This window comes from Chelonoidis abingdonii, chromosome 3 (assembly GCF_003597395.2).
Source record: "Chelonoidis abingdonii isolate Lonesome George chromosome 3, CheloAbing_2.0, whole genome shotgun sequence".
NCBI classification, from domain to species: domain Eukaryota; kingdom Metazoa; phylum Chordata; order Testudines; family Testudinidae; genus Chelonoidis; species Chelonoidis abingdonii.
The window spans coordinates 136,069,676-136,096,986 of NC_133771.1; the positions used below are offsets into that span (position 1 = coordinate 136,069,676).

At 41.9% G+C, this 27,311-nt stretch overlaps 1 protein-coding gene and 1 long non-coding RNA gene across 3 annotated transcripts in view; both read left to right on the top strand.

The window, feature by feature from the left end:
* Positions 1–27,311, top strand: part of LOC142046593 (uncharacterized) — a 782,351-nt gene that overhangs the window by 688,493 nt on the left and 66,547 nt on the right. The window lies entirely within an intron of this gene.
* TAF5L (TATA-box binding protein associated factor 5 like) lies at positions 44–26,057 on the top strand. 2 transcript variants are annotated; one of them, XM_032783843.2, is made up of 5 exons: positions 44–298; positions 6,906–7,050; positions 12,863–12,967; positions 15,673–16,397; positions 24,140–26,057. In XM_032783843.2, the coding sequence occupies exons 2-5, from the start codon at positions 6,909–6,911 to the stop codon at positions 24,935–24,937; spliced, it is 1,770 nt and encodes a 589-aa protein (XP_032639734.1). In that variant the 5' UTR covers positions 44–298; positions 6,906–6,908; the 3' UTR covers positions 24,938–26,057. The 2 variants fall into 2 exon arrangements, with proteins under 2 accessions (XP_032639734.1, XP_074920245.1); XM_075064144.1 differs by lacking the exon at positions 44–298 and adding an exon at positions 492–797.

Genomic DNA, 27,311 nt, shown 5'->3' on the forward strand with positions numbered 1-27,311 from the left:
CGCCGCGGCGAAGGCCTCTCATTGGTGGGAGGGGGGATGCTCCACGCATGCGCCGTGGCGCCGCCCCAGCCCTCCTCGCTTTAGCTCGCTCTCTCTGTGTCAGTCAATCATGGAGCGGCTGCCTCGAGCCGCGGCGGAGACTGAGGCAGCAGCAGCCAAGGAAGGCGGCGCGGGCTGCGCGCGCGCTGCGGGGAGCGGCGTGCTCGCCCGCGCGGCGCAGTGACAGGACGCGAGCCGCAGGTTCCGCCTTGTGTGCCCCGCCGAGGAGCCGCCGCCCCGCCGCCGCTTGCGATGCTCAGTGAGTGGCCCCAGGGCGGAGCGCGCGAGCAGGCTGCCCGGTGCAACGCGCCCGGCAGCCGTCCCGGGCCCTGGGAGGGAGAGGGAGAGGGAGGCAGGCCTGGGCTGGGGGGGGCGGCACACACCGCGCCGGAGATGCAGCTGTGCCCGCCTGCACGGGGACGGGAACTAGCTGCCTGGCCTCCCCTCCCTGCAGCGGTGCAGCCCCAGCAACAGGGAGCGGGATAAGGATCCTCCCTGACCCTGCCTCTTCGTCCGCTTCTCCTTCGCTCCCTCTTGCTTTTTATCTCCTTCCTCCCCAGCTTCCTGATTCCCCCTGGCGGCTGCTGCCTTCTGTGCCCGTGGTTTCCCCCCTCTGTGCTCTGCACTGATTTTATTAGCCTGGGAGGGGGACTATGGAACGGATTCTGCCCTGAAAAGTGATCCTGTAAAAATGGCTCCGTGGGACTCCTTGATTATTGTGTCTCATTGATTCTAGGTCACAAGAGCTCAGCTTACAGGTAGGAAAACCATAACTTTTGTAACTGCCACCCCTACAACCAGAGTCTGGGATCTGAAGATCAAGCTGGGGCTTTCCTGTTAATTTCATCAGAGCCAGCACTGAAGGACCTGCAGGTCCAGTTCTGCCCTCAGCGACACCTGTGCAGCCCTACTGATGGCTAATCAGGTTGTCCAGGTGGCACTGCAGGCAAAAGTTGGTCTACAGAATCTCATGCTGTTGATGGTGCATAAGCATGAAAAAACCCTGCTTGGTTCCCAAGTTATAGGGCTGGGAGTTATGGATGACTTTCTACTGAGCACATTTGATTTGGGCTCAGTGAGAAATAGGGAACCACAAAATCCCACTCTTACAGAGTTGCCTTCCAAAATACAGCTGCGGTGTAAAACTCAAGCTTTTCTTATGTGTTACAAATAAATCCTGAAAGTGTTAAAAATTCAGGATTTATTAACATTCTTTTTATGTTTATGCAAATGAAAAATTGATTTTCTCTTTCTGGTCTTCATGTGCTTGCTCATTAGTGTTTTGTTTGGGTTACAAGCATTGTAAAGGAAACTTATTATTTAAAAATACTGTTTCAGTTGGGAGGGGGGGAATTCATGGAAATGGGTCTGTTGCTCTAACTATGCTTTTTACAAAATCTAGTTCTGAAGTAAGATTTGACCCCACAGCTTCACTTTAAGGAAAGGCAGGGATGTATTAGAATTTGAAAGGAGAGGGTGATCTGTTGTGGGTGGAAATAAAATAGATCAAGCTTGTGTGGAACACAGGAAATAAGGCAGACAAAGCTTGCTATTGAATCTCATTCTTGAAACTTCCTTCATGGGGTTGGTCAATCTTATTCTATGGACGGTGCCCAAAATGCAGGTCTGGTGTAAATGGACACAACTCCACTAAAACCACTGTTAAACAGCTGTCTTCTCTGTTTCTGAACCCAAACTCCACTGTTGGGTAAGGGTATAATCTACTGCAGGTAGTTAAATTATTTTTTGTCAAGATCCAGATTTCTTGGTCAAGGTCCAGACTCCAGAGAAACACTTTTCACACTTCAATAGTAATAATGATAATAAGTAAATAAAAAGATTTAATGATGTGTTTGAAAGCATCTGGTGATCCGGATTTGGCCCACAGTCTGCCTGCTGACTACCCCTGTTTACTGTTTCTACCATCTGGAATGCTTCTCCTATTTTGCTGCAACTCATTAATCTCCATATCAGTTTACAATGTATCTTGTCTCACTTACCTGGATCTCTATTTCTGTTACTATATATGGGGGCACTTAAGTAAAATTTGAGCAAAAATTTAGAATTTGTAAAAACAAGTTTTTGAGGAACCCTAAGACTAGTAGAAGTAATGCCTTGAAATAATTTTTTTTAAAAAATTCAACTGGAAGCAGTAGCTTTTAATCAATTAAACATTTCCCTGCATTATTTGTGACCCAAACACTGAAGTACTGAGAAGTTGAGAGAGAACAAGAGTAAACAAAAGTGGAATTGCTAAGCAGCATAAGTAGTTAAATTCTTTAAGTTCAGTTCTCAGTTGTCAGTGACACAGGCAACAATATTGGAAATAATTTTTTTTTTAAGCTGAATCCATTTACTTCTATAAAGTGTTCTGGGATTACAATTTATATGAAAGGCCCCATGCAAAAATGAAGTTTTGCTATACTGCACATGGACTGCAAGTTTGGTGCCCTTCAGTAACAGAACATTGACCTGAAAGCAAGCGCTCAATTTGGGGATAAAAGGCAGTGATACTCTGCCCACAAGTCAATGCCTGACACTCACCATAGAATCTGCATATGATCATAGGTGCTCAGCTGAACTGGTCAGGCTTGACTCTTCATATGGAGGCTTGGATACACAGTTCTCAACACAGGCAGAGGCCCCAGCTCCTGCAGTCATGTGATGAGTTCAAAATCTAAGCTGGCTTCTGAAAAGTTGTTACTAGCCCATTTGTATACGAAGAAAAGCTTGAAAACATGGACGGAGCATAACTGCATTAGGGTCTGCCTGAGTCTGCAGGCAGCTTCCAGAAGGAGAAGCAACAACCACTGTAGCCAGGGAAGGTGCCCTTGGCTCCACACTAACCACCAAAGCAGACTAGCTTCCTGTTGCTCTGAGGAAGGGGAGCTTGGCTTGGGTTCTATGGGATTGGCCCCCCCTTTGGGGCTGAGGTATCCTCTGGGCTCCTGACTTTTGGGGGGGGGGGGGGAGTGTTGTTTTTCCACCTGCCACCCTCTCATGACACCAAATCAAGATGATTTAATTCTGTGTAGACTGTACAGCGCTTCATAACATGATTTTTCCTCTCCTTCCTTTCTTATTTTGATCAGTAGTAGACAAGTTAACAATATTGACATATTGTCATTCCTGGGCACTTAAGTTGATGCCCCATTAAGAAGAATCAGGTAGCTCAGACCTCTGAGTGATTTTTCAGGCTTTGTGCAGACTCAGGCATTTCACATTCTAAAAGCTTTCATCACAATCAGGAGAGCAAAAGATTGTAAGTGAAGGTTGAGATTTTAGAGAACAAGATGGTAGGTGTGTGTGGGGGGGCGGGGGGAATCTGGATCTCTGACCTGGTGTGATCTGGCCTAATTTGAACCCTGCTGACAGCATTCTGAAAGGCTGATTTCATATGCTTAATTTGATATATTCTCTGCAGTGGCCATCAAAATCACAGTATCTTTAGGAATATTGTTTTTGGCGCTTTGGGGCTTTTCTTCCTGTGTCTTTTACTGCAGATAATTTCCCTGCTTCCATTATAACACTCTCTTTAGTACTGAGGAGTCAGGTCCGATAGCCAGTGGAAGAACTGAGCTGCAGATGGCTGGAGCAAAAATAGCTTTCCAGGAGAGAGGCCTTATTGGACCGCCACAGCACCTGTATCAGTAATGTCATGCATTTCCGATGTTTATGGGGTTTTGCTCAGTAGTAAACCATCTAAGCAGTTCCTGTTGGGTGAAAAGAATTAAACAAAAGTGGAATTGCTAAGCAGCATAAGTAGTTAATTAGATTATTTAAGTTCAGTTCTCAGTTGTCTGTGTTACCTATTCGGTAACTTTAAACCATCCTTTATCTACAGGGGAAAAAAAAAGTCGTCTTAGGAGATGTCATCCCCACTGTCAGTCCCAGTCCTGTTGCGCGCAGGGGAGAGAGTGAAGGGGAGTAAGTGTTTTCCTGCAAATGTATAGAGCCCTGCAAATTCAGAGAGATCCACTTTATATTCACAGCTATTTGTGGACCATTTTTGCAGATTGGATGTGGATACAAATTTTGTAACCATGCAGGGTTCTACAAATGTAAAAAGCTAGAGTTTCCTATTACCCTCAAAGCTCTGAAAAGCCCAAGCCTGAACGAGCTTCCAGTAACTGATCTGTATCGCAAGTCCTAATCTAATTGGTCTAACACAGGGTTTCTCAAACAGGGGTTGCCACTTGTGTAGAGAAAACCCCTGGTGGCCAAGCCGTGTGTTTACCTGCAGCAGCTCCCATTGGTCAAGAGCAGCGACTGCAGATGGGGCAGGTAAATACACCGGCCTGGTCTGCCAGGCACTTTCCCCACACAAGCAGTGACCTCTGTTTGAGAATCCCTGATCTAACAACCCTAAAATGCCCAATCCATGTCTATGAGGATTTGAGAGCCCTATTTAAACTCTTGTCTTTCTCCCTTGCCTCAAACTTACCCTCTTCTCCATTAGTCACCTGTTTGATTCAGCAATTGCTGGCAAAGACTGAGCTCTGTTTCCCTCCAGCCCTTATGGCATTACCATTTTATAGGATTTGCTGGAGTTCAACACCTCTATGTCTCAATGTAATGAGTGATTCCCCTCGCTCATTACAGGCTTATTATGAGTCAGCTGTATAAGGGAGCTATGCCCTAATGTGTGAGCATCTCTCCTTGATGCAGCTTCATGTTAGTTTTAGTAATGAAAAATAAGGCTGTGATTAAAGCAAAAAAAACAAGACTGATGGTTATGGGTTCTATTTTATATTGAACCACTGGTGTGGGGCTGGTATACACACAGTTTGTGCAATGATTTAACTAAATCAGTTTAGAAACATATGTAGTTAAATCAGTGCAATGCCCTTTTGTAGATGCACATGTTTTGGATTAAGAGTGGTATTGTGATTTAGTTTGTGGGCTAAAAAAATCGTAAAATAACTCAGTTTAAGGTACTCCATAATCTGAAATAAGAGCCTTTACAAGAGGGGGTTTCACAGATTTAATTAAATCTGTTTGTTTCTAAACTGATTTAGTTAAATTTGTGCACAGAGTATGCATCAGTAAGGCCTTAGTGTGAGCTTGGGTGAGTCACTTGTACATCAGTTATACTAGCTGCAGTATTGGATAAAATACGAGACTGCAACAACAAAGATTCTGAATCTGATTTAAGCATCTCTGGATGGGAGTTAGGGTTTGGAGTTCTCTGCATTCACTTTTTTGTTGACTTGAATAGAATCCTTCTATACCTCTCCCTTCTGCAGACAAGTGTTAAAGATATCAGCAGAACTTACATTGATTTATATGATTTTATTAGCTCTTTTGAGTGGAGGAAGCTGTGATTGAATCATACAGTTTCGTCTTTTTTCTTTAATTGAAAAATGCACTTGTTTGTGGCCCCCCACAATTGCCTCACTTAGGTGAACAGATGGGAAACTTTTTAAACTCGTCCCCAGAGCAAATATGGCTTTGCAATAGCACAGGTCTCTTAAAATTCTGCTATTGCTAAAATTTCATATCCACACTCACTTGGTATTTCAAGAAGAGCTAATTGTGTTAACTGCTCCTGTAAAATGTGGTGAGTATTAACAAAAGCTAAGCAACTGTTATGTTCTTTAAAAAGCTGTTAAAATCCTCTTGTTCTGTTTTTGGAGAGGACATCCTTAAAACTAATGTTGTTTGTCTGAGAACTGATGTACCTCATAAAACATAGTTGTTCAAACCAGAAAACATTAGTGTTTATGGTAAATAAATGCAGGTTTTTTTGTAGTGGGGATGGGGACATAGGGTAGAGAGGTAGGAAGCAGATTTAATATTTAAGTTCTTTAGCTCATTCTTCCAATAGAAGAAAATAAACCATATGTCCATGTTTGGTGTTTGTTTCACTTAACTCTTAATTTCCCTAATCCCTAAATTTCTGAATAGAGTCTATGGCTTTTTGACTAAGTGTCATTAGTGGGCAAGGTGGATTCAAGTAACATCTGACCAATGTTCCGTTTGTCACAAACTATAGGCTGATGCAAGCAGACTCATTCTTTTATGGAGCTATGATACTTTTAGAAAATGTTTGCAAAATTCACTGATATTACAGTACTGCAAATAATTTCTAATCAACTTGTATTGCTTCTTTTTGTATCAGGATTGCCCAAAAAGGTGTGTGGGAAAGTGGTGGCTGGATAGGGGAAAGGCAAGGGAGAGAAGGGTGCAGGGAGTTCTGCTTCTTACCTTTGAAGTAATAGGAATGTTAACTGTGGTCTTCCCGGGTTTTGCAGGAGGACCTCCTGGAAGTCCCAGAAGTTGAATAATGTTAGCTTTTGCCTCTAAAACCTTTTTTTAAAGGAAGTTTAAGTTGTATGATTAAAAATCTGTTCCTTTCTTTGCTGATCAACTTTCATTCGTTTGATGATGTAATTTCACTGGTTTTTACAGTCATCAGAGTCTTTTAAGGCTAAACAGGACCTGAATTTCTAATGTGAAAAAGCAAGTAGGAGAAACATGCCTTTCAGGCCCTCCCTATACATCAAAATGAAAAAGGGGGTGAGGGAAAGGCACAAGCCAATTTAAAAAACAACTTTACAAGTTACTTTTGCTACCTTATAATGGATGTTCTTTTAGCTAAGTAAAATCTTTTGGCTAACCACTACCGTTTTCTCTTACTCTTTCAGTGTCTAGTTATGCTGAGGTATTCGGAGATGAGCACTTAAGGGTATCTCTCATACTTCAGTATCTGAAGAATCTGCCTTTGTGGTTCCTAGTATAATGGAAGTGTTGAACCATTTGTTTTCAGTCAGGTTTAATGCAGATACTATGTGTATGGAAAAAGATACATAACTCACCTGTAAACCATATTTTTATGCACCATCATCTTTTTTTTTTCTTTTGAGGTCATGAAACGTGTACGCACAGAACAGATTCAGATGGCAGTGTCCTGCTACCTCAAGCGCCGTCAGTATGTGGACTCAGAAGGTCCCCTAAAACAAGGGCTGAGGCTGTGTCAGACTGCTGAAGAGATGGCAGCTAATCTCGCAGGTAAATTTTTCATGCATACTTATGGGAGGAGTAATGGAAAATACGTAGCTTCTATATAGTAACTTTTATTTTCAGAGGGAATTTTTCAAATACTAAATTGGGAGGAGTTACAAACAGCAGTGGGGAAGATAAAATGTGAAGGGGCCTAGACCAGAAACATGGTCAGAAGAATAAGAAGATCTAATGATAGAGGAAAAAGGTAAGCTAATTAATCTGGGCAAATATTCTGAAACACCCATTTATGCTCTGTGGGAAGGAGAAACCTGGTGAGTACTGATGGTGAAAAAACCTAAGGGTGAAATTGCGTATGAATAGGAAAAGCCAGTACAACTTTGTGTTGCAGAAGCACAGAATCATATGAAATAAAAATAAAAGGAACTGTTTCTTTCTCTGGCTAGTAGTTGTCATGTAGTTTTGAAAGACCCTTCCACATCCCTCAAGAGAACCCTGTAATGGCTGGAATGGAAAGTGTTTACATGCATTCTCTCTCTCTCTCTTTCCCTTCTAAGAGCTCCTGGATCTCTGCTATGCTGTCTACTCCACCCACAACATATCCCCCTCCACCCCAGGAACATATTTGTTTGTTTTTCAAACCATGTCTGTGGCACTCTTCGCTGTAAAACTTGAAGGGGAGGGACACAACAGTCCACAAATATTGCAAGAATGTAAACACCAAAGGGTGGGGTAGGGGTTATAATGAAGGATGAAACTCATGTTTAAAGGTAAAAGAAAATATAGGTTGAATGTTTGGTGGGAGGAGGAGTTTTCTGTTGGTGAGTTCTCAGCCTGTGGCAGCCTCCCAAGGGGAGTGGTACGCACTTTGTTTCTTGTGATACATACAGCTTGCCTGGACAAAATACTAGTTACTGCATAATCCTGCACTGGCAGGAAGATGGACTAGAAGATGATAAAATAGATCTTTTCCATTTCTAGTATAGACCCACCACAATACCGAAGCAGAGTGTAACATGCTATGGGTAAATGGCAGGTTCAACTCTTTATAGACCTAAGAGGAAATGATAATTGGTGCTGCTTTACAGCTTTTCATTTTCAAACCATTTTCAGACAATAGCTATAGCAGGGTTATAGTGGATCACAAATTGAGTATGAGTCAACAATGTGATGCGGTTGCAAAAAGGGCTAATATGATTCTGGGTATATTAACAAGAGTGTTGTATGTAAGATGCAGGGTGGTAATTGTCCCGCTTTGCTCAGCACTGGTAAGGCTTCAGCTGGTGTACAGTGTCCAGTTCTGGGCACCACATTTTAGGAAGGATGTGGAGAAACTGGGGAAAGTCCAGAAAAGAGCAACAAAAATGATAAAAGATTTTGAAAACCTAGCCTATGAGGAAAGGTTAAAAAACCTGGTCATATTTAGTCTTGAGAAAAGAAGACCAAGGGTTGATAAGTCTTCAGTTATGTTAAGGACTGTTAAGAGGTTGGTGATTGATAGGACAAGAAGTAATGAACTTAATTTGCAACAAGGGAGATTTGGGTTAGAGGTTAGGAAAAACTTTATAACTATAAGGTTAGTTAAGATCTAGAATAGGCTTCCAAGGAATCCCCATCATTGGAGGTTTTTAAGAACAGGTTGGACAAACACCTGTCAGGGATAGTCTAGGTTTACTTGATCCTGCCTCAGTGCTGGGGGATGGATTTCATGACATCTCAAGGTCTTTCAGTCCTCCATTTCTATGATTCCATGTAATCTTCACAACAAACCTGTGAAGAAGTATTCTCATTTTAAATGGGATGCAACTGAAGTAAAAAGGTGAAGTGATTTTGCTGAAGGCTGCAGTGGGAAAGAAGGCAGTGTAACAATGGGATTAGGACTCAGGAGCTATAATCTCAGTGGCATGTAGTCTGACAGTAGATGCTGGTGGGATTATGTTGATGTTTGCAAATCTTACTATTTTGCATTCAGATAAAAACCTAATTTAGATAAGAGTATGAATACCTGTATGTTTTTAACTGACCACCAAACACTGTAAATACATTTCTGTTCATTAGTGTGTATCCTCCTGCCAGTTCAAGGATTTTGTTGCTGGTGATCCAGAACGCAGTGATCAGTTTTCATTAGAACCCAAACTCTGGGCAGTCAGCGGTCATTTGTTAAGGTGGTCACTATTAGTTCATTTCAGACATGTTCAGTGGGAGCACAATGTGCATAAGTTACAGTTCTCCAGATGAGAGCGAACCTCTGGAAAGTTCTTTCTTTGTGACTTAAAACAAATATAAAAATAGAAACTGGGCTGATGCAGACTATGGAGGTTGGATGGTCTTTCGGCAACATATCCTGACTATGGAGGTTGCCTTGGTCTTGAAGACTGATAATTAGACTAACATCTAACTACAATAAAAAAGCCTCTGTTGAAATACTCTTGGAATAACTATTTTCATCACTTTTCCTAAAAATCTCCTGCTGACTCCCTAACAAAATCCACCCTTGCTTTTCCTGTTCAGTTGTTTCCCTGATTGTTTTCGCCATATTGTTTTCTAAACAACAATCCTTCCATTTAATTCTCAGGCAAGAATAGGAAGTAAATGACCCAATCTCCTGTACTGTGGTTTCTGTTCTTTCTAGATATATTTCATACTCTTTACTTGATTTATATACTTTTCCTTTTCTTTCCTATACTGGCACTTACTTTTTCCTCCTTCCTTCAGAATTGCTTTACCTCAGCCCATCCCAAATGTTTGATATGTTCACTATATCTCTCCAGCTATTTTGTCTGTTTTAGGGCCTTCACTGCAGCGTACAAACTGGGGAGCAGAACTTCCTCCCAGCTCATCTTCTGCCCTTTATGGGAACAGAAGCATAATGCACCAGTAGCACAAGTGAACCTGCAGCAGGTTTTTCTAATACAGATATATACATATACCTGTGGGTGAGGTAAATTGATAACTTTCTAACAGATAAAACTGTGAGAGTAGCCATCCTGTGCATATCAGCTGAAGAGAACACTTTTGTTAGCCAAAATAGAACACTACAAGGGAGATCATCATTTCAGCTAGGATAGTTCCTTTCAATCTATTGGCAGGTCACATAAGTGGCTCCATTTACAAGAACTGAAATCAGGAAACAGATGTTATCAATAGATGCTCTCATGGCCAATGGAGAGAGTGGGAGGGAAACTGTCCATGGTAGAACTGAAGGAAATGTGTATATACGCCCAAAACTCTCTTTCTTTCAGAAGGAAAATACACCTGAAAACAGCTCTTCCTGCTCCAGAGGAGTTTTTAGGGAGTGATTGAGTTCTTGATTCCTGTGTAAAATGTCAGAAGGGAAAGAGCTAGAATTCTAACTGCTTATAATTGGCTCATATGTAGTATCTGGTTACTGTTTGCATGATGGCAATGAGCATTGGAAGCATTGTTGAGAGTGCAAATCGCAACATAACTGCGCAATTAGCCTTTTCCCAAGTTAATTACTCAAAGGTAACACCCTTCTGTCTTACATGTAAGATGATCTTCTTGGTTTTAAAAACTAAGTCAGTTACACAGGGCTAAGCAGAGATTTAGTGGTACTCAGTAGAGTGCACCTGTGTGGTATGGGCAGAGAGGCAGATCACTCCCATTACCTATGGGATGTCAAAATCAGGACCTGTTGCCAAGGGTAGTGCTGGGGAAACTGGAACATCCTTAAGAGTTGACGCTAAATCTTTTCTTTAACCCTGCATAGAGATTTTATTATGGAATAGCCATATTTGCGTACATGGATGAGTCACATAAAAGGCAAGCTCTTGTAATTGGGTCTGCTACTGTTTGGGCTGTTCAGATGACTGATGCAGCTGACTTTGTAAACTGCTGTGCAATGCTTTTTTACGTTAATCTGAGCAAAGTTTGTATATTAGAGATCTAACAGAGAATGTTGACTTTGAGCCATAAGTCCAAGCACTAACAGAATCTGAACTGTAGGCATTAAGTGAGCCTGAAAAACTTTGTCTTTTAGAAATAGGAAAACAAATTTGAAGTCATTCAATAAATATATAGGTTTTTTTCCTTTTTACATCACCACTAAAATTTTATGCAACACAGCATGCCTTCAGATCCTTACTGTTTGCTTCTGCATGGAATTCCTACCAATTCTGATTTTCCAACGTAGCTGGGTTATGGGAAAACAATCTTCCAACAGGGTTTAGACTTGTTTATTTAGGAAATAGGGGATTTGGGAGGGGTTGGATCAATTATCCATGTAACTTCACTAGCACTGAGTTTGTTCACAGCAGGGGCTGCAGTTTTGCAGCTATCTTTATGCTCCTGCAGTTGAATTGAGCTCAGCCCTGGGAACCTGTAAACATGACCACTGCATGTCCCTAAGCTGATGAAAGATATGCCTATTTGTTATAAAGCAGGGGTGAGGTTAATGCTGGGGCACATGTGAATTTTGACTCAACGCTATCTTCATTTCTTTCCAGTGGGACATAACAGGGTAAGCTGGAGACTGGCCTTTCTCTCTTCAGCATGTGGAAACTGGCAACTTTGTTTATAGGATTACAGGCCTGTAGTAACTGAGTCTTATGAACGCTAGAGAGCAAGAGGGAGACCAGGATGAGGATTAGGAATAAAGAGACTGAGGAAGAAATTGAGGGGTTTGGATTGAAAACATATGGGAAGAAGGAGAGGATGTAGGAGAGTATAAACATGCATAAAAGAAGGGGAGTGAAGGAAAGAAGGAATGATAAAATTCATAAGAAAAAAAGTATAGTAAAAAGAAAAAAACAGGTGAGAAGGAAAAGCAAAAGAATCAAGATGTTATTACAAATTTTAAAATTTACATTTTGACATTCAAAATTTAATAGCGTACAGAAGTAATCTGCTTAGAGTTTCACAGAGAGTTGTGTATAGGTGTAGGAGGTGGAAGGTTTTCGTTTTCCTTCCTCTGATGGGGATCCCTTTTTTGAATACTTCAAAGCTATCTTTACCAGAGTTAATATTGATCTTTCTGAAAAACAATGTAATCCCTATTTTTTTGGCCATGGCATATATTTGTCAAAACAAAACTCCATTGGAAAGGTAGTCACAGGGACCACTACAAGGTCTTTTTCTTCCCTCCTGCAAATTACTCGATATTTTGTACATGTAGGCTGGTCGAAAGATACAGCTCAGATCAGTTGGTGGTTACAGCTTTTCTATAACATGCTCTCATGTTGCTGTGGACTGCATAAGGATACATTCTGAGAAAAGCTAGGTGTTTGAAAAAGTAAAGGTATGAATTTGTGGGCACTGATTCTTTAGTGGGATTTCTAGACACTGCTGCAATACAGATAAGTAGTAATTGGTGAGCAGTCCCTATACTCAAGAAATCTGATAATCTGATTTAATATCCCCAATTGTAGAATTCAGATTCTCTGGGAATTCCGCACTTCATGTGATAGATTCATTTGAAAGAGAAACACAAGTTTGCTTCAATAAGAATGATTGATTTATTTTAGCACACACAGGGTTGTAGGACTGTAATGAATTATCTAGTGGCAATCTAAAGGGATCTGTAACAATGTTTTAAGACCAAGAACTTTGTGCTTTATTTGAAAGTTAAACGGTGGGTAACTATTGATTCTTGTCAAGCTTTCAGTACAGTACTTAATGTATGCAACCTTTGTCCTTTTCCATTTTCCCTAATTTACATAATTTTGGATTAATAGTTTGTCAAATGCCCTATGAGACAGTATCTAATGCTTTGCAGTACATGGCCCACATTCATCCTGAAATGTTGTCTCTCTGGTTGCATTTTGTTCAATTTTATGTTATGAATTTTGACACTTTCAGATACAAATACCCTTGGATTCTAATTCTTTTTTTATTCTCCTAGTCCAATCTGAATCTGGTTGTGCCAACGTAGTGTCTGCAGCTCCCTGCCTGGCAGAGCCACAGCAATATGAAGTGCAGTTTGGACGATTACGCAGTTTTCTCACAGGTAAGCTGCTGTGGGAGGAGGATAGCAGATTCTGGACAGGCAGTATACATTTTTAATTTTGTATAGTATACAGTGTTAGCTCAAAGTCTTTAAAATTCTTTTTGAATGAGTGACTTTATGTCCAAGAGACCTAAATCTGAAGTCCTCTAGCTTCAGTGAGTAAAGGGACTCCATCACTTACCTTTAAAAACAGGTAAAACAAAGTAATATTTAAGATTACTGCAACTGAAAGATTAGAGAAAGAAATATTTATCTTTTTCAGTATGTTTACTCTGTGCATTTGACTGCACTTTGTGCATAGTCAGTTTTGCTATTTCCCGTCTCAGTCGGTCAGTTTACCATTCATGTTTGCATGGATCTTACATGCAGCAATAGGAGGGGTGGGAAAGATGTATTTTTTTTTTTAAGAAATGAAAAAAGGAAGGTGTGATAGTAAAACATTAAAATTACCAGATCATTTTAGAGGTAGATGTAGTGCTGTTCTATTTCTGTTCTCGTTAGCTTTTCAGACATTGTGGTATCTGAATGCCTGATGCTATTTTTAACTCATTTTTTCATTGTCTAGATCTTAAGGGGAACTGTGTTCCTTTAAATTTACCTGAGCATTGCTCCAAAATTTTTTTTTGAAACTAGAGGATGTGGGGAAGAAACGAACAATGTTGTCACTGTGTGCCCCCAAAACAGAAAGAGAACTTGATTTTTCTAGAAAGGAAAAGACCCTTGGGGGGAGGGTAGGTGGCAGTAAAAAGTGGGAGGAGCTTCTGAGGAAAGAAGTACAGAAGTGGCCAATCAAAGTGTTGTGTGTGACTGCCAGTCTTCACGGTGGTGGGGAGAGCTCTGTTGATTACAATTATATTTAAGTTAGGATTAATATTCCTGCTGGAGTTGAGGAGGGTTAGTTGGGAAGATTTCCCATCACAGTATATAATGTAGCTGGTCTGTAGACTTATCGTGACCATCAGTAATGCAATGGTACCAAACTACTGCATGCTTTTATGATTTGGAGGGTGGAGACAGTTTTGAAAAGTGTGGACATTCTTTTCAGGATTGCAGGTAAACCTCGTGTATTAGATGCGGGGTGCAGTTTTCTTACTGTCTTCTTGCTTGAGGCTCACAGGTGCCCTTTAAGACAGCCTTCAAGGCTCCAACTGTCAGCTGCTTTCCCCTTTTCTATCCCCTTCTGTTTTGGTTTTGATCTTACCTGCTTGAGCCCCTTCTGACTTGAACTTTAACCTACTTTCGTATCTGCATCTATGATGTGTAACCTGCAGCCAGACAGCCAAATGAAGCTCACCAAGGGCTTGCTGCCTGCCGTCTGTCTCCACTGGCACTGAAAAGCTGTTGTTGCACATTTCTCAGCAGTGCATTCCTGTAGGGCTCCTGCAGGTCCCATTCTCTCTCCGCCCCATTCCTGCCAACTTGTAGCCTCTTCTCCAGTGAGGTCTTGCTCCTCTCAGCACTTCTGAGGCATAGGAATGGAACAGAGCACCTTCCGTCAGCTTGGGAGTTCAGAGTGTGCAAAGCACTAATTGGTTGTGTATGACCTGGGAGAGAAGGGAGAAAGAATGCAGAGCGGGGAGAGGTTTACAAAAGGAGACAGAGAGAGGCAAAATGGCAGAATGGAAAGGAAAAAGTGTTGGAAGAATACTTAGGTTCTTTTCCATTGTCTTTTCTCATTGATTTGAAAGGAAAAAGAGAAAATGATGTCTGGGAAGGCAAGAGGCAGAGAGAAATGGGAATAAAGAAATAAAAAGGGATGAAAGACCCACCTTTAAGGCTTTTAAAATATATTTTGTTTCATTCATCTGAATGCATCATGCACAAATGTTGAGGCTTGAGCTGCTGGTAAATTTCTGTTGTGGCCCTGTATGCTGCCATGGCGTGTGTGGCACTGCTTGGCATGCTACAGCTCCCTGCAGTCACTTGAACCTGGAAGGAAAACAGCCCCAAGAAGCTGGCTTAAAAAGGGGTGGAGTTGTTACACAGATATAGTCTCTTCAAGGTACAGTGTATCCCAATCAGGTATACATTACACTGTGTTCCAGAAATTACTGGTGGGATTTGTTTTGGCTAAAGAAAGAGAGCAGAGACAGAAATAAAACTGTGAAGCACAATGTGTTGCAGGACGTTTTCAAAATAAACTGAGAGTATGTTTCTCTTCCTTCATTTGCGAATCAATTCCATGCATTTAAAAGCACCAAATGCAAGTTGTACTGGAGCTGGGAAAACCACTCAGTACAGGCCCAAATTAAAGTAGGTAAATAATTCTGTGTTAAATATTACGGAGGTCTGGTGTACAACTTTTTAGCATATCCTAATTTTAAAGTGCAATTATTTCAGTACATAGAACATTTAAAATAGGAAAACTTTCTTCTAAATTCATAAAAGAAATTCCAATGGTCATGTTTATGGTGTGTATTTTAATAAATGGGCCTTAATTAAAAGTGCTGTTAGTAACAGAAGTAAGCTATTTCAAACTGAATTTTATGTTGACAGTCTCCCTCTTACTGAACTAAAAATGTATTTTAAATCAGAGATGCAATAAATTCTCTATTTCCCCTTTAGGGACACCAAGTATTTATTTAGAAACACCAACAGAAGGCTAGACATTTTGTCCTCTAATGCCATTGAAAGCAGCTTGAATAAATTTTTGATTTATGTTTCTAGCAGAAAATAGATTGAGAGAATTGTTGTTTTTGATTTAGATTCAGATTCCCAGCACAGCCATGAAGTGATGCCTCTTCTGTATCCCCTTTTCGTCTACCTCCATCTTAACATGGTCCAAAATGGCCTAAAGAGCACAGTGGACAGTTTCTACAGTCGCTTCCATGGGATGTTCATGCAGAATGCCAGCCAGAAGGATATCATTGAGCAGTTGCAGACTACCCTGACTATTCAAGACATCCTGTCCAACTTCAAGCTCCGGGCATTTCTGGACAACAAGTATGTTATCCGCCTTCAAGAAGACAGCTACAACTACCTTCTCCGCTACCTCCAAAGTGACAACAACAATGCTCTTTGCAAGGTTCTCAGCTTGCACATTCACCTGGATGTGCAGCCTGCCAAGAGGATGGACTACCAGCTATATGCCAGTGGCAGCTCCTCACGCAACGAGAGCAATGGCTTGGAAACAACAGACATGCCTGCTTCCATACTGCAGAATGAGGCAGCACTGGATTTACTGCAGGACAGCATTAAACGAGTCAAGGACGGGCCTCCTTCACTAACCACCATTTGTTTCTATGCCTTTTATAACACAGAGCAGTTGCTGAACACAGCAGAGATCTCACCGGATAGCAAGCTGCTTGCTGCTGGGTTTGATAATTCTTGTGTAAAGCTGTGGAGCTTGCGATCCAGGAAGTTAAAATCTGAGCCCCATCTTGTAGACGTGTCCAGAATCCGCCTGGCTTGTGACATCGTGGATGAGGAGGTCTGAATATCCTTATTTTTCACCCTATACATTTTGGAATGTGTGTAGACTATTTATATAAGAAAGAAAACAACATTTCTTTTAGCCTAACTTGGATGTGGGGATAGGGCTTCATGGAACGGGAGAGGAACTGTGAGGGCATTGAAAAGCTGAATGACCTTGAATCTGCTCCACCCCAATATCAAAGTCTTATGAGCTACTGCCATCCCTCTCTTCTCCTGCAGCAGCCCTTAATGCAGACAGCTGTGGGAGGATTTTATGTGGACAAGCTCAGGCAGCAGCCTGCCAGTCCTAGCTGCTTTTTTCCTGTTCCCTCTGTACTTGTCTCAGCCCTAGAACAGGGGTGAGCAAACTTTTGGCATGAGAGGCACATCTGGGTGGGGAAATTGCATGCAGGGTCAGGGGCTGCAGTGTTCAGGAAGGGGCTCAGGGCAAGGGGTTGGGGTAGAGAAGGGGACTCAGGTGGGGGTGCGGAGTGTGGGAGGAGGTGCAAGAGGGGTACAGCAGGGGGCTCAGGGCAGGGGTTGGGGCGCAGAAGGGGTGCGGGCTCCAGCCCGGCGCTGCTTACCTGGAGCGGCTGTGGGGTGGCAGTGGCGCACACCAGGGCCAGGGCAGTCTCCCCAGCTGCCCTGACCCCATGCCGCTTCGGCACCACATCCCTGCAGGGGGTGGGCAGAGGGCTCTGCGTACTGCCTTTGCCTGTGGGTACTTCCCTCGAAGCTCCCAATGGCCATAGTTTCCCATTCTCGGCCGATGGGAGCTGCAGGGGACAATGCCTGCAGGCGAGGGCAGTGCACGGAGCCATCTGCCCCACTTCCCCCAGGGGCCGCAGGGACGTGGTGCTGGCCTCTTCTGGGAGCAGTGAAGGGCCCGCGGTGCCCTGGGGGTGGCAATCCCACGAGCCGAATCCAAAGCCCTGATGGGCCAGATCTGGCCGTGGACCATAGTTTGCCCACCCCTGCATTAGAACATACGCAACCTGGTATCATTCAACCACTAGTGGAGGTCCAACCCCAGAAGCACATAGCCATCCTGTGAGTGAGAGAGTGAGGCTGGATGGATACCAGGAGTGAAACAAGAACAGTGACTAAGACAATACAAAGCAAAAGTAACAGGGAAAACAAGACAAGAAGTGGGGGGGAAAAAGGAGCCAACAGAAGAGGGAAGGAGATAGAAAATGTACAGAAAAAGAAGAGAGCAGAAAGGGACTGGGCCTGATGTGAGGAGTCATGGAAGTGGGAGCCATGCCCATTTCCCAAACTGTCTCAAGGGAGGCTCCATAAAGGTTGAGAACCTGTGATTTAACTGATCAGTGGGTAAATGTTTTGTATAGAGAAATTATGCAGAACTGTCTATATTAAGGAAACTGCACTGTAGAAATGTAAGAGACTCGCCAGTCTATCTTTGTAATGTTTGAGAGGAGAATGATGTGTATGCCTTTGCATACTTGGTCTTCACCCCAAGGCTTTGCTAGATGGCATCATCTAGTTTATTCCAAATCGCTTTTAGTTAGTGCCAATTTCCCCATTTCTGCCCTCCGATTGCAGCCAGCCACGTGGCACCTTGCATCTGATTAGGAGATCAGGACTTGTGACTCTGACTTTCTTTAATCATCCTTTCAAGCAAGGCCTCCCTTATTCTTGTGCTCAGCAGCTTGCTGTGAGAACATCCTCTTGCTGATGCTTTGCTATTTTGCGTTGCTCTTTAAAGAAAACCCAGTAGCATCTAGATCAGGGGTTGTCAACGTGAGCTGAATTTTGATGGCACGCGGTAGCAGGCTGAGTCGCTCAGCCTGCCGCTGCTCTGGGGTTTCTGCCTCCAGCTCCTGCCAGCCAGGGTCCCACTGCCCATCCCACTCAGCACCCACTGCTGGCCCGGGTGAAGGAACCCCAGGCTGGCAGCAGGCTGAGATCCCGGCTGGCAGGAGCCGGTGGCCAGAACCCCAGAGTAGCGGCGGGCTGAGCTGCTCAGTCGCTGCTCTGGGATTCTGCCTGCTGACCCCTTGCCGGCCAGGGTCCCCGCCGTAGCCCCACTCACCTTGCTTCCAGTTGGAGTTCCAGCACAGGCCCCCAGCCAGACATAGTCCAGGCCTCCGATCCTGCTCAGCCTTACCAGCCGCCAGCTCCACTCACCTTAGCTGCCAATCTGGGGTTCCAGTCGCTGACCTCCTGCCAGCCGGTTAACAACTGATCGCTCAGAAGTCTGTGTGCAGCTTAAAGCATCCAAATACATGCCAGACATTGGAAAACTCGGCAAGGAAAAGCAAGGGCAAGGATCACACTAAACTGATAAGATCTGCATTTTAATTTAAATAAAGCTTCTGAAACATTTTGAAAATCTTGTTTACGCTACATATAACAGTAGTTTGGTTATATAATATATAGATTTACAGACAGACCTTCTAAAAATGGTTAAAATGTATTATTACTGGCACGCAAAGCCTTAAATTAGAGTTTATAAATAAAGACTCGGCACATGACCCCTGATCTAGATAGTGAGGGACTGTTTGCTTCGACATAGTAAAGAGAACTCGAGCCCTATTTATGAGTAGGGATAGTTTTGTTAGTCATCTTGGGGCAGACTTCCAGGCTTAGTAGCAATGTGGCTTAATACTCAGTACTACTAGAATTAACCATTTCAGGTGGGTGTACAAATTGGTAGCTTAGGCTCTCCCAAGATCAGGCTATGAACTACTTTCATCATAAGCTTCTGGGAGTTCATAGGACTTTGAATCAGTGCTGTGACAAATATGCAGGTCACCTCAGATTGCCTCTTGGCTTCAGGCTGCCCTATGCTATATACATTCCCTTGTTTACATATCTAACTTCTGAATAGCAAAACACTGCCAAATTATTTGGAGTATATATTGCTTCTTGCTAGCAAGTGTTTACATACCTTTATATGTGTTCTGAAATGGCTTTGGAAGTCTGGCGCCTATGGCTCTTGCTAATTATTTAACATTTGTGTCCATTGTCATATCAGTATACAAATTTAAAACAATATCTTGTCAAAAAATTAGCACACATCCAAGCAATTTCTGGCCCACCACCTTCACCCACTGACCGAAAAAACCCCAGCCATCTTGGCAGCAGGACCAAATGTAAGAAGTGTGTTCATCCAGGTTTTTCCCTACAACATGTCCTATTATTGCCAAATTCTAGGCTAGAAAGAGGAAAAAAATATAGAATGGAGAGCCCACCAATGAAAATATGCTGCCACAGGCCTCCAGGAGTTCAAACCTGACAACAAGCATTCAGATACAATTGGGATGGAGGCCATAAATACCTATATAGGTGGAGCAAGAGCATTCTGGCTGGTCACAGGTCCCATGATGTGTGATAGTGAAAGGAAAGGCTATATCTGGGAGAGCTGTTCATGTATAAATGATCAGTATTGTGGAAAATATACAATACACAGGATAACTTAGATTAAAAAGCACCTGGATGCTACAGCGATGGGTGCTGTAGAACAGCCTTTGATGCCTCATTTTGGAGATACAGGGTTTCTATATTGTCTTGTTTTTCTCCTCCCCCCACCCTTACTCGCCCCACTCACTCCAGGTACTTTTGGTTTTGGGGAGATTATTGCATCTCCTTAGTGCCTGAAGTAATTTTCCTTCAACTTTGTTTCTAATTTGCAGTAAACTAAATGACTAAATTCAGTTTCTCATGACGTAAGATTGCACCAATGTTCAATAGATTATTTGCCGTAACTGCACTGGTGACACTATCGTGTTTTTTATACATCTCTGTGTAAGAACAAAAAGAGATATTCAGATATTAAAATAATTCCCAGAGCATGAGTGTTACAGAAGTGCAGTTGCTTCTAGTTGGTACAACATCCTGAAATTATTAGGGTCAAAAGGCTTTTAGCAGGTCTAATTTACAGGGCTGAAAACAAGTTCTTTATTCAGTGTAATGCCCCAACATGCTGGTGATGTCTCATCTCTGAAGAGTGCTGGAGGCTTGAGCCTGCCCTTTGGGATAAGACAAGTCCATTGTCTTTATAATCCCATGTGCTATAGGCTTTATATTAATATTCTCTCATTTAACTGTATACTCACAGTCCAATTTAATTTGATTTTGCAGCTGTGCAAACAGCCTCATAATTGTCCTCTTTGCAAGGTTGCCATGTAAGTGTCTAGGACATAAATCAACAGCAAAAATGCTGCATTTTGTTCCAAGCTGTAGGAGTGGCTGCTCCTAAACTCTGATGTGAAGTCAGACTCAGCTCTACTTAAATTCTGCTCTGAAGATACTGAGTGGCAGGGTGCATATGAGTGGAAGAGAGGGGTTAGGGTACCAGGCAGGAGGAATACTGGAGGAAGCAGCCTGAAGACTGTCCTTCAGAGCCTCTTCTCTAGTAGAGGGTAAGGGCTCTTCTAAGCAAGTACCTTCACCTGCTGTTCAGCTGTATGCAGGAATTGGGCTTCCAGCTTGAAAACCTTAGGAGCTCTGCAGGACAAGAGAGGTTGTAGGTGTCTAGGATAATCTGCTGATGAAGGGATGGAGGTGGAAGAATGAAATGCTGCCTGGCCCCAGCATTGTTCCCACTAAAGATCTTGAGGCCTGTCTCATTTCCTAACTGTTGCTGGGCAGAAGGGTATAGGGCTGGGTTTGGCCCTTTTTCCCAACATGTGACTGGGATGAAAGGGTTTTGAGGATGAAATATTTGTCGTTTTAAAAAAAGAGTAACTTCAGTGACTTTTTATTAATTTTGGGAACATTTATATAAACAGACTGGATCAAGGGACAATACTAAAAATAAAAAATTGCTCTGTGGGAGAAAATAATTCTTTATTGTCTCTGTGTGTGCGTGTGTGTGTGCGCGCACACGCATGCTCATATTTACACACACACAATCAACTCCTGTTAGTTTCAGGCAATATACCGCAGCCTTAATTGTTTTCTTCCCCAGGTGTTAGTTGCTGTTGCTCTCTGTATGCATGTATGTCCGCAGGGAACTAAGAGTCTCTGCTATTCTGCCTGTCCTTCAGCCTGCTTTTTGGGTCCTTCTCAAGTACCTGCATCTGCTGCTCGTAGCTTTCCAAGTAGTGGCAGAGTGAAATTAAATCACCATGATTCTTGTTAATTTAACTACTTCCCACAGAGGTATAAACAGCAGCAGCGAAATTTACTAGGGTTAAATTGCCACACAGCAGCTGTTATAAGAGAAAGATTTGAAAGTCAGCAGGGGCACATTAAGCTCTCTGTAGACTCAGGAAGATGACACTGCACTGGTTCACATTTGAAAGGTAATATTTGCAACCAAAAGGGCTTTAGAAATAAAAACACTTCAGTTCTGTAGAACTTTACTTGTCTGGGATTTTTTTTTCCCTAAGATCTCGTACCAGAGATTGACATTTGGAAAGTTCTTTTAATACTTTCTTTTAAAAAAAAAAAAAAAAAAATTCCAGCCCATATTGTGCAAATAATAAAATACAATTGTTAATGCATGTAGCTGGCTTGTAAAAGGGTAGTGGTTTGCATATTGAAATGTAGAGGAAACAAATTTTTCACACTGCTCTAACCTGCAGTAGTAACTGCTTTGGAAGGAATGATTGATATTCTTAGTAATGCTCAATGCTATCATATATCCAGGAAAAGTACGTATTATCACATTTCATGCCTGGAGCAGTAATTCTGAAAAATTACTAAAGGAGAATGGATCTGCCCACCCCCGCCACAATTGATGACAGCACAGCCTAATTCTGTTATTGTTCTAACTGCTACAAAGAGTCAAGAGAAGAGCAAAAAATTAAAATAAAAGGTTTAGAAAATGAGGAAAGGTTGAAAAAACTGGGCATGTTTTTAGTTTTGGGGAAAGATGACCGAGGGGCGACCTGATAAGTCTTCCAATACGTTAAAGACTTTTTACACAGAGGATGGTGATCAGTTGATCTCCATGTTCACTGAAGGTAGGACGAGAAGTAATAGGCTTAATCTGCAGCAAGGAGATTTAAATTTAGATATTAGGAAAAACTTTCTTACTATAAGGGAAGTTAAGCTCTGGAATAGGCTTCCAGGGAAAAGTTGGAAGCATTTAAAAACAAGTTGGACAAACACCTGTCAGAGATGGTTTAGGTTTACTTGGTCCTGCCACAGTGCAGGAGGCTGAACTTGAGAACTTCTTGAGGTCCCTTTCAACCATAAATTTCTATAATTCTGTGAAATACTCAACTAAAATACAAAATGGAGTGTAGAATGTTCTTTGTGGTTAGCATTTCCTGTGTGACACTGGAAACAAAGGAATGGAACTCAGTCCTCAGCCAATGAAAGATTTGTGGTCTGTGAATATCTGGGTGCATTTTTTTGAGTACAGAAGGAGGTTACTGGAATACAAGACTGCTTCTGAGCAGAAGAGAGGTTACACATGCTAGCTGACTGTCTAGAAATCATAATTCATTGGGAGGGCATAAAACTAAAATTCTGGATTTATGTAAATTACTAAAACTGCACTGTAAAATAGGGAACCTCAGTGGGCTTTTATTGGCAACTTTGTCAGGAATCGTAGATCAACAACTGATTAACATAACATGCTGCAGATTGCAAGCCTTCACCTTTAATATATGGAGATGTGGCTTACAGACAGTGCAGGCTCCAGCAAGCAATGCTACATCAGGGCAGAGGTGGACGGTTGGCTAAAAATGGAGCTTTGCGTGTTAGAACCTGTAGTTTCTGTGCTACACCCCCATAATAGAGATTCGGTTGCTGTAAACCGTATCATGAAATTCCTGTGGGTACTGCTTTGATGAAGGAAAGATTTGTGACTTTATTATATTTCTATTCACATCTGGGGGAAGAGGAAATGCATAATAACATTGCTTTTAATTGCCCTTCATTTCTTTTAATCTGCTGCATCTTTTTTCTGCTAGAAGTCTGGGTTCTGTTATCCAGAGGGACATTCATTTCCAATAATGACTACACCAAAGCATTGGGTGCCAAAATGTGTTTCCACACTACTCCCAAGAGCTTAGTAGAGAGTGAATAGGAAGTTACCGAATAAGTTCAGCAAGTGTGCCAAAGGAGGAGAAATTTGGAAAAGAATACATCTTAAAATAGCCTGTCTTGTATATTTTAATATAATCTCAGGTCCTGTCTACACAGGGCACTCAGGAAAATTAAACCAAATTAAATAAAGATATGACTTTAGAGTGGATAACTAAACCACATTAAATTCTTGTGTGGAATTCTTATTCAGAATTGAAGTGGTCTTAACTTGGTTTATGCAGTGTTGTTGTGGCCATGTTGGTCCCCAATAAAGACATTACCTCACACACCTTGTCTCTTTAATTCGTGTTAGTTTAATTTGCTTTGGAAGTGGACTAAGATGAACCAAATTAAGGCCACTTTGGTTCTGAATAAGAGTATCCCCACAGGGTTTTTAGTGTGGTTTAACTAATCCACTTTATAAATTAATTTTGGATTAACTTTCCTGTGTCTCCCCACGTAGACAAACCTTGAATTTAAGGTTCCTTCAGAGATGGGAATGGGGGTATGGAAAGTGAAGATAAAACCAAAACTCTTTCAGCATGTCTGCATAAGATCTAGCATGGAGCAAACATGCTTGAGAAGTGGACATTGCTATGTTACACAGAACGGACATCTGTAACTCTACCACTAGTTCTCCCTTTTTTGGCGGTGGCAAGGGAGAGGATCCTCTGAGATCACTCCAGCCTGGTTCTCACTTGATGCTTCTTGTTGAACAAATAAATATGCTCTTTTGTTTTCTGCACTGTCCAGGAGGAAGATGACAACAATGTAGGCACAGAAATGAAGATACTGAGAGGACATTGTGGACCGGTGTATAGCACAAGGTTCCTATCGGACAGTTCGGGACTCTTATCTTGTTCTGAGGACATGTCTATCAGATACTGGGACCTTGGAAGTTTTACAAACACTGTGTTGTACCAAGGGCATGCCTACCCTGTCTGGGATTTGGACATAAGTCCTTGGAGCCTGTACTTTGCCAGTGGTTCCCATGACCGCACAGCAAGACTCTGGTCATTCGATCGGACATACCCACTGCGAATATACGCGGGCCACTTAGCAGATGTGGACTGTGTAAAATTTCACCCCAATTCCAACTACTTGGCTACAGGATCCACAGACAAAACTGTGCGCTTATGGAGTACTCAACAGGGGAACTCTGTGCGCCTCTTCACAGGTCACCGTGGCCCTGTGCTAGCACTTGCATTTTCTCCCAATGGTAAGTATCTGGCTTCAGCAGGAGAAGACCAGCGGTTAAAGCTGTGGGACTTGGCATCTGGCACTCTTTACAAAGAACTGAGGGGGCACACGGACAATATAACCAGCCTTACTTTTAGCCCCGACAGTAGTTTGATTGCCTCTGCATCGATGGACAATTCTATTCGGGTTTGGGACATTCGGAACACATACTGCAATGCCCCTGCAGATGGTTCTTCCAATGAACTGGTTGGTGTATATACCGGACAGATGAATAGTGTACTGAGTGTACAATTTATGGCCTGTAACCTTCTTCTGGTGACTGGAATTGCACAAGAAAATCAGGAACATTAATTTTTTTAGGGAGGTGGGTGGATGTATTGAATGCCAGAGTCCATTACCAGCTGAGATTAAATTACTGACTGTGAAACACTTTCTTCCTCTCTCCCATTAGCAGACATGTTCAGAATGTTGCAAATATTTTCAAATGGCTTTCCCATAAAAGGACCTATACTGTTGAACAGAGAGGGAGGAAGAGGGAATGGCAGAAAACTTTAACCTAGTCTGATACTGGTAGGGCAGAGGAAGAGGGGAAGAGAGAGCCTGTTGTTCAGTAGCTTGGGACAGCCAAAAGCCTAGTCCAGACAAGTGAAATTATCAACTGGACAAGCTGCTGACCTGCACTTAAATACTCTGCATTGACTGATGGGCATATCCTGCCTGCTATTAGTGGAGGCATGAGTGCGCTTGCATATGTGTAACTACTGGCCCAGTTGGCTTTTCTCTTTTTCTGGTATTGCAGAGGACCAGAATTTAAGACCCTTATATTAAAAGAAAATGGCTATTTACAGTAATGGTCCCAATCACTACAGCTCACAATAGCACTACTGAAGTGTTTTGGACTAATAATGTAAAACAAAATCGCCTTTTTTAGTAAGGGGAGGGAAATCTGATTTAACAGCCCATCTCTGCATTATCATTTGGGTTGAATTTTTGGCACTGCCTATGAGATTTGTAACTCTTCCTGGTCCAGGAATTTGGGATTTTCCAAATCTTGTTGCACTGTGTTTTGGAGGTGGAGGGAGTAGGCGAGAGTGGTGATTTGGGGGCGATTAATAACTCACTGTGGCTGGAGAAGAGTGTGAGAGCCTGATGGAACTTAACAGCAGAAACTTGGCCTCATCATAGGAAAGGGTCATGTCTGCACCTCACCAAAAATATTTCAGCAAATGGAAGTTGGCAGTCTTTAGAGAATGGGAAGGGGACACATGAAATGGAAAATAGTATTACTAAATTATTGTGCATACACAGAGGCAGCTTTGCCAGTGTTGGATTTTTCTCAAAATGTTGCAATATCAATTATATGAACTTTGTGAAACAAATAGTCAGCATTTAAAATCAGGATCTGAGGAGAATGCAAGTCCTAATTTGTCATTTGAAGAGAAGATTAAATACTTCTGCTTTCTGGAAAGAGTTATTTTGTATTTTGTTTTCTATTAAAAGCATTTAGTTTAAAAAACAATAAAAAAAAAGCATAAGTCTCTTTGTGGGAATTTAGGGTTGTGCTGATTTGTGTGGAAGTGAAGGCAGGTTCGTTGGTTGGGTTATATCTCAATACACTTTGCAGCAAGGAGAGTTGATGCTTATTGTTGGTTGTGCTATACTGTGCCCCCATAACAGAACTAACCTTGGTGGCAAGTAATGGAGTAGAACTGCTGCTAAAAGAACTCAAGTGTGGGATACCATATTTTTCTCCTGAGATGTCTTGTCTTACACATCTCACATCCCCTTCAGTTAAATTACTTGAAACTTAAATGTTTATAATTATTTTACATGTTTTTGGGCATGACCAAAATAAGGGCATGACCAAAATGTCTTTGAGAAAATGCTGTCACTATTAAAATGCTGATTGTCTCTGATATACCCCTAAATGTTATGGATTGTGAGTGGGATTCCCCTTTCAGACCAAACAATCTGAGGATTGAATGAATGGCTCATGGGACAGGTAATGGAATATACAGTCTTCGCTTTTGTCACTATTTCAAATCCAGCTCAGGTTGGGTGGAGAGGTGGGTTGATGTAAATCACTAATCAGAAAGACTCATATTAATCATGGTTTTCTAATCAAGTGCATTCTTGTTGGTTGTTATAACCTTAATACAATATTCTTCACAACTCAGAGATAGATGTAGGTTTCATTTTTAGAAGGTACACACGATACATTTTTAAACAGTGATTTATTTTGAAACCTTTTCAGATGAGTTTTACAGCTGTATCAGAAAATGAATGATTTGTTTGGTTATTTCATTTACCAAAGGTAAATTGGGAGGTGAACTATCTCCAATTCAACAGGTTAATCATTAATATTTGGAGGATTTTCTTGCCATGCTATATTAGGAGAACATCACCAGACAGACATTTACCTTGTTTAACTAAAACAACAATATTAAGTATTCTGGATTTTTTTCTTCAACAGGAAACATGTAATATTTTAACAAAACAAGCATATGTCCCTCACTTCTCACATTTATCTCCAGACTTCTCCTCCTTGTCCAGATCTATTCCGCCCCCAACAATCTTCTATTGAACTTTTTGAAACTTTGCATTTTTAGAGAGAGGTAAGGGATTGACTCTGTGTACACAAATTTTCAGAGGGACAATAGAGTTGAGGTCTGTTATTTCTCACCTCTCTCTATTTTATTTATTTATTTTATTTTAAAACATTTTT

Excerpts from the sequence above, each read along its gene's own strand:
- TAF5L (XM_032783843.2), top strand. The coding sequence starts at position 6,909 with ATGAAACGTGTACGCACAGAACAGATTCAGATGGCAGTGTCCTGCTAC. Across the intron at positions 7,051-12,862 it reads GATGGCAGCTAATCTCGCAG|TCCAATCTGAATCTGGTTGT; the intron begins GTAAATTTTTCA and ends TTATTCTCCTAG. Across the intron at positions 12,968-15,672 it reads ATTACGCAGTTTTCTCACAG|ATTCAGATTCCCAGCACAGC; the intron begins GTAAGCTGCTGT and ends TTTTTGATTTAG.